Source organism: Capra hircus, chromosome 25, assembly GCF_001704415.2.
Source record: "Capra hircus breed San Clemente chromosome 25, ASM170441v1, whole genome shotgun sequence".
Classification (NCBI taxonomy): Eukaryota; Metazoa; Chordata; class Mammalia; order Artiodactyla; family Bovidae; genus Capra; species Capra hircus.
Genome location: NC_030832.1, coordinates 2,732,807 through 2,742,089, shown reverse-complemented (window position 1 = coordinate 2,742,089; position 9,283 = coordinate 2,732,807). Strand labels below are relative to the sequence as shown.

The 9,283-nt window shown below is 49.1% G+C and overlaps 1 protein-coding gene across 4 annotated transcripts; it reads right to left on the bottom strand.

Moving 5' to 3' along the window:
- On the bottom strand, positions 1-6,873 carry ZNF174 (zinc finger protein 174). Of its 4 annotated transcripts, none has more exons than XM_018040132.1 (4): positions 6,795-6,873; positions 5,646-6,319; positions 4,451-4,661; positions 1-1,027 (listed from the first exon to the last, which is right to left on the bottom strand). In XM_018040132.1, the coding sequence occupies exons 2-4, from the start codon at positions 6,051-6,053 to the stop codon at positions 426-428; spliced, it is 1,221 nt and encodes a 406-aa protein (XP_017895621.1). In that variant the 5' UTR covers positions 6,054-6,319; positions 6,795-6,873; the 3' UTR covers positions 1-425. The 4 variants fall into 4 exon arrangements, with proteins under 4 accessions (XP_017895621.1, XP_017895622.1, XP_005697527.1 ...); XM_018040133.1 differs by having other exon boundaries at positions 5,646-6,308; positions 6,795-6,872; XM_018040134.1 differs by lacking the exon at positions 1-1,027 and adding exons at positions 3,536-3,984; positions 4,123-4,134 and having other exon boundaries at positions 5,646-6,868.

Here is a 9,283-nt window from a genome sequence, read left to right as displayed (position 1 = left end):
TTCTTGCCGATCACTCATTTTTATTAAAAGAGTACGCGCATGATAAAGATTGTCAGGTATGGAAGCAGATGCATAACTATATGTAAGATTTATCCTTGAACACAGTTAGAGGATATATAAAGCAGCAGGGAGAGAGTTAACATCAAGGTGTGGGGCACACCTGCAGGATTGTCCTGATTCTCCCTCAGTGGGACTCCCCGCTCTCCACCAGACACCCCATTGCTCTCTGACCCAAGGCCCAGATCTACCACTTCTTGCCCATCACCAGACATGTCAGGTCCCCTTCAGCCTCCTCCTGGACAGGCACCCCTTGCTTTCTTCCTCATAAGTCACACAGACAGTCTTTGTGATTTACATGCGAGCAAGGGGAAGGAGGAATGCAAGTACCTTCCTCGTGAACAGCGAGGACTCAGGCCTGCCTGCCCTCAGTCCCCATGGTGAAGCCTGTGATGCTGGTGAAGGTTGGAGCTCTGGCGAAAGCTTTTCCCACACTGACCACACTGGTATGGCTTCTCCCCGGTGTGGATCCGCTGGTGCAGCTTCAGGGTGGATTGCCTGCCAAAGCAGTTCCCACACTCTCCGCATGTGTAGGGCCTCTCCCCCGTGTGGACTCGCTGGTGCCTTTTCAGCTCTGAATTCCACGTGAAGCTTTTCCCACATTCATCACATTTGTAAGGCTTCTTTGCTGAGCGGGCCGGCTGGTGACTGAGACGCTGCAGGCGGCTGCTCAGGCTCCTTCTGCTCCCCTTGCTCTTCTTCAGCTCTCTCAGTGCGTGGCTTTTCAGTGGGGCACCAAGGTACTCCAGTTCCCTGCAATGTCTCTGGTAGTGAGCAAAGGGCTTCTGGGCGCTGGGGGGGCTGACCTGCCTCTGGGACAGCCGGGGCTCACTCAGACTCGCCCCTCTGGGTTCGGGACTCTGCAGGCCACTCCCTTTCGGTCTGCCCACTGACAACACACATGGCTTTGCCCCTTTAGCCCCTTCCTGCTGTGGATTCTCCTTGTTGTCACTTTTCGTCCTGGGGGTCTCTACAATTAGAAAGAATATGCTTCATTTCTGGGCTTTGAAGAAAGAACCTTAGTAAAAGAGCTCTGAATACACACACAGTTTCTCGATATTCGGTTCTCCACTGGGCTGCTCACATTAGATGCATCTGGGGCACCTGTCAACCAAGCAGGCTGCCCCTGCTTCCCCACAGCTGCCGGGTCAGAAGCTCTGGAGGTAGGACCTGGAAGTCTGCAGGTAACAGGGGGAGCCTGGGGGTATTCTGATTTATACTAAAGTTAGGGACCATGTTCTCCAACCCCTGCCTCCTTCCTACCTTTGGGAAAAGGTTTAGGAAAGGAGAAATAGGGGGAAGCAAGCCCATCAGAAACTTCAACACTACAAATACACCCTCACTTATACGGACACTGACCACCACTCTCTCTCCAAATAATGATAAATCTAGTGAGTGTGGTGTTTTTGCTCATTACAAGGTTGACAGATAGCATATGTCAACTGGGATATGGGCCAGTCATGTACCCTCATTACAGAAACTCTGTAACTTCTGACTACCAGGATTAAGGATCAGGAGAGAAATGAGTCCGAGTGGCCTGTGGGCAAGTTGGAGGATTCCTGCCATGTGGAAGACCTATTCAACATGGCAGCCACTAGCCACATGTGGCTACTGAGTACTTGGAATATGGCTTGTGTGACCGAGAAACTGAATTTTTATTTAACTTTAAATTAAGATTAAAAAAGCAGCCCACACAATTACGGTCAATTGCTTTTCAACAAGGTTGTTATGGTAATTCAATCGGGTAAAGATGTCTTTTCAACAAGTGGTGCTGGAACAACTGGATTTCTATATATTAAAGAATGAAGTTGGACCCTGACTCACAACACAAAAATTAACTCAAAATGGATCAAAGATAAAAATGTAACAGCTAAATCTCTCTCTCTTTGAATAGAACAAAGGTGTAAGTGTTTGCGACACTGGATTAGGCAACGGTATTTTAGATACGTCACCAAAACTACAAGCAAACAAAAAGATAAACTGGACCTCCTCAACATTCAAAACATTTGTGGTTCAAAGGACACTATCAACAAAGTGAAAAGATAATCCACAGAATGGGAGAACATTTGAAAATTATATATGAGGGGACTCCCTGGTGGTCCAGTGGCTAGGACTCTGTGCTCCTAATGCAGGGGAGCGCAGGTTCGATCCCGGGTAGGAGAACTAGAGCCCACATGCTGCAACTAAGACCCAGTGCAGCCAAGTAAAATAATTTAAAAAAAAAGAAAAGAAAATTATATATGAGAGTCTGGTGTCCAGATTATGTAAAGAACTCATAACAACAATAAAAAGACCAACCTAGTTTAAAAATGAGCAAAGGATCTGAATAGACATTTCTCCAAAGAAGATATATTAATACAATGGGCCAATAGGCACACAAAAAGATGCTCAACAGTGGTAGTCATGAGGGAAATGATTCAAAATCTCCAAGAGACTCATTTCACACCTAATAGAATGGATATAATCAAAAGCACCAACAATAACAAGTGTCAACAAGGACGTAGAGAAACTGGAATCCTCACAGACTGCTGGAAATAAAATAGTGCAGCCACCTCGGAAAAGTCCAACATCAAAAAGTTAAACAGAGAGTTACCATAGGACCTGGGCTTCCCTTGAGGCTCAGCTGGTAAAGAATCTGCCTGCAATGTGGGAGACCTGGGTTCAATCCCTGGGTTGGGACGATCCCCTGGAGAAGGGAAAGGCTACCCACTCCAGTATTCTGGCCTAGAGAATTCCATGGACTGTATAGTCCATGGGGTCACAAAGAGTCAGACACAACTGAGAGACTTTCACTGTCACTTTCACCATGCTGCTAAGTTGCTTCAGTCATGTCTGACTCTCTGAGACGCCAGCCCACCAGGTTCCCCCATCTCTGGGATTCTCCAGGCAAGAACACTGGAGTGGGTTGCCATTTCCTTCTCCAATGCATGAAAGTGAAAAGTGAAAGTGAAGTCGCTCAGCCGTGTCGAACTCTTAGCAACCTCATGGACTGCAGCCTACTAGGCTCCTCTGTCCATGGGATTTTCCAGGCAAGAGTACTTTCACCATAGGACCCAGCAATTCCGCTCCTGGAATTGGTACTGGAATTTCTCTTGGTATAGACCCAAGAGAAATGAAAACAGACACCCACACAAAAACTTGTACACAAATGTTCACAGCAATATTATTCATAACAGCTAAAAAGTGGAAACAACACAAGTGTCTATCAACTGAAAACAAACAAAATGCCCGCAGAGTGGAATATCATTCAGCCCTAAAAAGGAATGAAGTACTGACACATGCTGAATATGTTAATTGCTCAGTTGTGTCCAACTATTTACAACCCCAGGGACTGTAGCCCGCCAGGCACCTTTGTCCATGGGATTCCCGAGGTAAGAATACTGGAGTGGGTAGCTATCCCCTTCGCCAGGGGATCTACCTGACCTAGGGATCAAACCCAGATCTCCTGCACTGCAGGCAGATTCTCTGCATTGCAGGCAGGTACCATTTGAACCACCAAGAAGCACACTGCTATAACACGGGTGAACCTTGAGCATTAGACTTCATCCACTCTGGAATCAAATAAAAGGAGATAGAGACAGCATGCAACCCAGCTGCCTCTGCTAAGGCAGAAGGGAGTACATATGGTCAACTTTCTTCAGGATCATGAAGGCCAGGTTATGAGGCAGAACCTCAGCTTGGACCACAGAGCCTTCTTGCTGGATGCCCTAGGTCTCCATTCTTGAGTTTTGAGAATAATCAAATCAAAGTGTTTCATTAACATCACAGGAGGAGGAAGGGGCAGAAAATAATACCAACAGAGTCTTTTTTCTCTAATGAGCAGAACCTTGTTTAGGGCCTTTCTAAACACGGGACCGTTTTAAGTGATGAAACTCAGCCACAGCTTGAATGGAAGTTCATCAGTGGTCATATGTGAATTTGTCTTCACTATGGCATCATTGACTCAATGGACATGAGTTTGAGTAAACTCCGGGAGTTGGAAGTTGGTGATGGACAAGGAAGCCTGCTGTCCTGCAGTCCATGGGGTCACAAAGAGTCGGACATGACTGAGCAACTGAACTGAACTGATCAGCAGCTCTGAAAGGGACCAAAAAGCAGGCACTAAAACAATCCTCTGTGTACTGGACTGTCAAAGAGTCATGAGAAGAAAATGGTAATAGCACACTTACATATAGTATTACTACAATTCTAATTAATGAAGTTTGTTAGGGAATCAAGGTCTACTATTACATACCATGGAGCAAGCGTCTTTTCTCCAGATGCTTGCTCCATATTGCTCCATACAATATTGAAGAAAAGCTCAATACCTAGTTTGTGGCTTTTCAGAACCCTCAGATGCTTTGATAGAGACAAAGCGCTAATGAGAGGGAAAGAAGACACACAGAGTGTTTACCTGTCTCAGCCAATCTGGAGGTTGGTTCCTGGAGGAGCAGGGATTTTTCCCAATGAGGGGGACTCCGCTGATCCTGAGATCCTGCCTGGGATGTCTCCTCCCTGGGATATCTCCTTGGAGTTTGTGGTTGAAAGTCTGGCAGTTCCTGTTCTCCCAGCTGGGATCCAGTTTTCTCCAAAAGCACCTTCTGGCCCTCCATACAAACAGCCACCTAGGAACAAGTCCCTCGCGTTAGAGAATAACTGGAGGACTGACTGAGGGCAGCTTGACCTCTCACTGCTCTGTAATGACTGTTGTTCCCTAGAAATTTCTGATATGTCTGGGGCGGGGGGGGGGCGGGGGTATGCAGGGTGGAGGGGGGGGAAGGTGTCAATCGTGATAGAGACTGCTGAAACTCTCTAAGGAAGCAAAGGGAAGGATGTGTAGAATGACCAAAAGGAACCTGCTCCAAATCAGCTGATACTTCTGAGTAAACGTCCCCACAGCTTGGCCCGTTCTCAAAGTCTGGGTCAAAATCATCAGAGAGCAGGCACAAATATGAGGGTCAACCATGACACCCATCCAGCAGGTTCCTACCCTATAGTGCCCTGCTTCTGCTGGAAACAGGCTCTGTAGGATTAGGAAACAGTATGGGAAGAGGCATTAAAAACCACCCTTATCTATAAATTATTCTGCCCAAGACACTCTTGATTAAGGAAATCTAAGTAGTGATAGGGCTCTAAGAGAACTGCCCTAACCCTGTTCCCTAACTGCTTCCTCCCTAGGCCCCTACTGGGGTCTAACTTGGGGGTGGGAGTTGGAAGGAATACTGGTCAATTGAGCTGGAGTTCCCTGAATCAAAGGCAATATGCTGGGACAAGAGCTAATAAAATGCCCCCCAAATCAAATTCCTACCAACAGTATGACCCCTGTCTACCAAGAATCTTGATTGTAGGAAAGCTTCAAGAGGGATGGGTTGGGGGAGACCTGTCAGCAAAGAAGAGCTCTACTTTCTCACTGGAATGCCTGTTGCTGCGTTTTCTGAAAACTTGTTACACTTCCCCTCCCAGAAGGGGTGAGGGGAGTAGGGTTCCAAACAGAGGCCAGAAGCAACGTTTGAAATTCTGGACTCCTCTCTCTAGGGAAGGGTCCAGAGACCAAACACGAACCAGATGAAAAAGAAATCCTGGGGACGACAAGAAAGTACCCTCCTTACCCACTGCTTTGGTCCCTTGGCTGCTCGATGAAAATCTTCCACAAGGGTCACGATCTCCTTGCTGCTCACTGGACATCGATGCCTGGCCCGAGCCTGAATCTCCGCGGGCAGGATGTTCAAGAACTGCTCCAGCACCAACAGCTCCAAAATTTGCTCCTTGGTGTGCACCTCGGGCTGCAGCCACTGACGGCACAGATGCCGGAGGTGGGAGAGTGCCTCCTGGGGTCCAGACGCCTCTTGATAACAAAACCGTCTAAAACTCTGGCGGGAGAGCTCAGGATCCGGCCAGTCTTTTTGCAGAGCGGGCTCCCGTTTTTCTTCTAACTTTGCTATTATATGTCTCTCCTGCTTGGAGGAAGCCTGAATATGGGACTGTGAGCTCAAAGTTATCTCCATCTTAGCCGCCATTTTTGGGCTCAGGAGCCAGCTTCTCTCTCCTTGTAAACAGGTCAAGCCTTCGAGACCATGGCCCTTAATACTAGAAAGATGCTAGCAACGAAGGTCCTCTGAGGATGTTGGAAAGGAAAGGATGCAGACAGAGGCTCCTCGTTCGCTGGCCTTGAGCCCAAACTTCTGACGACAACACAGTCCCTGGGAGTGGGAAGTTTTTGTTTTCCTGCCAGCGTCTTGAACTGTCTTGCAAAGGCGAAAATTCATAATGTCCTAAAAGGAAACTGGGGGAAATACTGCTTTCATTTTAGCGACAAGCACAACAGGTCTCAGGGGAAATGCGCAACGGAACCAAATAGGCTGGCAGGAATTCCTGGGAAAACTTCAGATTGTCATCCAGGTAGCCTACACCAGCTCTCTCGCATCCTCCTCAGGCCAACCTCCAGCATCTCGCCGGGAGCTACAGGGCGAGCCCAGGCAAGCCCCGGCGCACGCCGAGGGTTGGGAGTTAGCGGAAACCTCCTGCGGGCGAGCAAGGTACCCGGAGGCGCGCCGGCTGCTCGCCCCCGAGGCACTGAGGCCCAGCCGCTCCGGCCTCTGAGGACGCCGGGCTTCGCACCCTAGCTGGCCCGAGCTCGGCGAAGCTGCAGCACTCTGGCGCGCGGCTCGATTACGTGGCTGGTACGAGCTGGGGGTGGCGCCTGCGACGGCAGCGCGATCAACAGCCCTGCAACCCGCGCCCACCTGCACGCAACTCACCTCTCTGGGGACCCGGGAACCACGGCTGGGGGCGGGGCAGAAGCCTCTCGTCGCTGACACTCCCACGAGCTGCTGTGGAATTCTGTCACGGGAGGGCCCGCCTCCTCCGCAGAGGGATTGGCTCCTCTGAAGCGTCCTACCTCATCTATTGGCTTCTGAGTCTACCGACGCTGGCCGCTGTCGCAGTGCAAGCCGGGAGTTGCAGTCCGTTTGCAAGACTCGCGAGCAAGCGCAGTGGACCGATCCGAGCCCGCGCTTTGGGCACCGACTTCCGGCCCCGAGGCTGAGCGAGTCTGGGGAGTCGCGGGTGTGTCTACCCGTGATCGCTCAGCTTCCTGGCGGCCCGGGGCTCTTCGCTGGCAGTCGTCGCAGAGGCAGTTGGGCCGGGACTGTCCCGATCCCTGTGCTCGAGCGCAGACTCCCTCCGGCCAGTGACCCTGCCCGTCTCGCCCCGATAGTGCAGTGGCTGTCTGCGGTCTCGTTTCCTAGTCTTCAGCTGCAGGTCCTAACCCAGCACCGAGTGCACCAGGAGTACTCAGGGGGCCATCCTGGATGACGAGTGAAAAGTTAATCGGCCCGACTCCACATCCTTATTCTACTTTCCGCGGAGCGTTTTGGCTGTCGCCAGAGAGAAACATTTTTGAGAGAGTATTTTTAAATGAACTAAGAATGGGATATTAGGAATCAATTAGACTGCAGGCTCCGCCTTCTGCATGGAACTAGAGTAGCATTCATTGAGTTACTCTTCATCGAGAGAAGGTGTGGGGTGTATGGAAAGGTGTAAGACAAGGAGTGTAGTTTCTAGTCCTGGCCTTGCTGCCGAGGGACTATGCTCGGTGATGCTCCTTCGTTAAAAAGCGCTGCTCACAGTACAGTGCTTTGGAAGAAAGGCAACCTGAATCCGTTTTTTACTCCTATAAACAGACTTGGGCCTTTGGAGGAGGCGTGGAATGGAAAGTGGCACATAATTGTAGAAAGCTTCTATCTTACATCCTCCCAATTTAGCAATTTCCAGGAAATTTGGAAATTTTCTCACCCCAGCTGTATGTAAAATCCCAGAGAATTCTGACAGGCCCAGCCTATGTGAGTTGCCCACTCCTGGGGTTGAAGGAAGGGTACTGTAATGATAGCCCCACCAGAGACAGTGGAATAGAGAGGGACTTTTTCACAAAGGGAGAAGATGCTTCTGTCAGAAGTAAAATGCGAAAATAAATACGTTCTATCCACTGTGTGTAGGTGGTGTGAGAGGTGGATATTAATGAAGAGGTTAATACTTTTCCCTCCTAAGAAAATGAAGACTTGGGAAGCTGGGTCCAAGCGTCTGAGAGTAGGCAGGATAGGGACAAGCCACAGGCACGTGGGGAGCATGAGTAGGGACAGATGGATGACACTGTGAGGAACCATTTGGGGAATTCATCCGCAGAAATCGGGCTAGTGAGAAAAGGATGCTTTTTGATATTTTTGGTGCTTTGGCTCCTTGGCTTGGATTGGAGAAGGAGTAAAGGAAAGGACAGAAGTAAACAGTAAGAACCAGAGTGAAGGAATAGGGGATGATTTTATGTTGTCTTTTCTTCTATTTTTCTCAGCCTCGCCTTCAAAGTTGAGCCTTTTTCAACCATGAGTCTGGGTCTGCCCATCTATGACAGGCTCAGGTCTCTGATTCCAGAAAGACACATTTCACTGGTATCTAGGAGACCTGCTTCCCAGTGATAAGAGATGGAATCTGAACTGCAGGATGGCAGTGACAGCCAGTGAACCAAGCAGGTTGAAGCAAAGCATGATTGCAATAAATACCCCCCAGGCACAACCCTCCCCACAGGACAGCAATCAGCCCTGCATGGCAAGCCAGAGCCCTGTGAAGCTCGCCATCAGCACTTTGGGCAGTGCTGCTTCCAGGGAGTGGAGGTGAGGAGCACCTCGTCCCCATGAGAAGGTAGCTGGTCCCCATAAAGGTTTTAGCAAACTCTGAGAACTCTGCTGCCAGTGGCTGAGGCTTAAGACACACTCAAAAGAGCAAATCCTAGAGCTGCTGGTTATGGAGCAGTTTCTGCCAGAAAAGGTTCAGAGCTGGATGAGGGAGCAGTGCCCAGAGAATGGTGACAAAGTTGTGGCTCTGGTTGAGGATGTACAGAGAGCAGCCAGGCAACAGGTGAAAAAAGGCAGTCAGAACCCTGTGGTTTTCGTCATGAGGAAGTTGGTGTGAGCAGCACAGGAATCCAGTTACTGGAGAGGTGCTTAGTTGAGAAATTCCAGAATTCATCTGCTGCCCAGAGAGTATTATTAATAGCTATATTGCATTGATCTTATGCCCTTCGTCAATGGGAAGAATTTCTCGAATTTCTCATTTGCTGAAATAACTTAGACATTCATATATTCAGTGAATGCTTAGAGTCACTAATTAAAGTGGTAAAACACTCATCAGAGTTCTCCAAAACAAGGCCAGAGAAAGAACAATTCTTCACTCAGCAAGTCAGGAAAATTAGAGATGT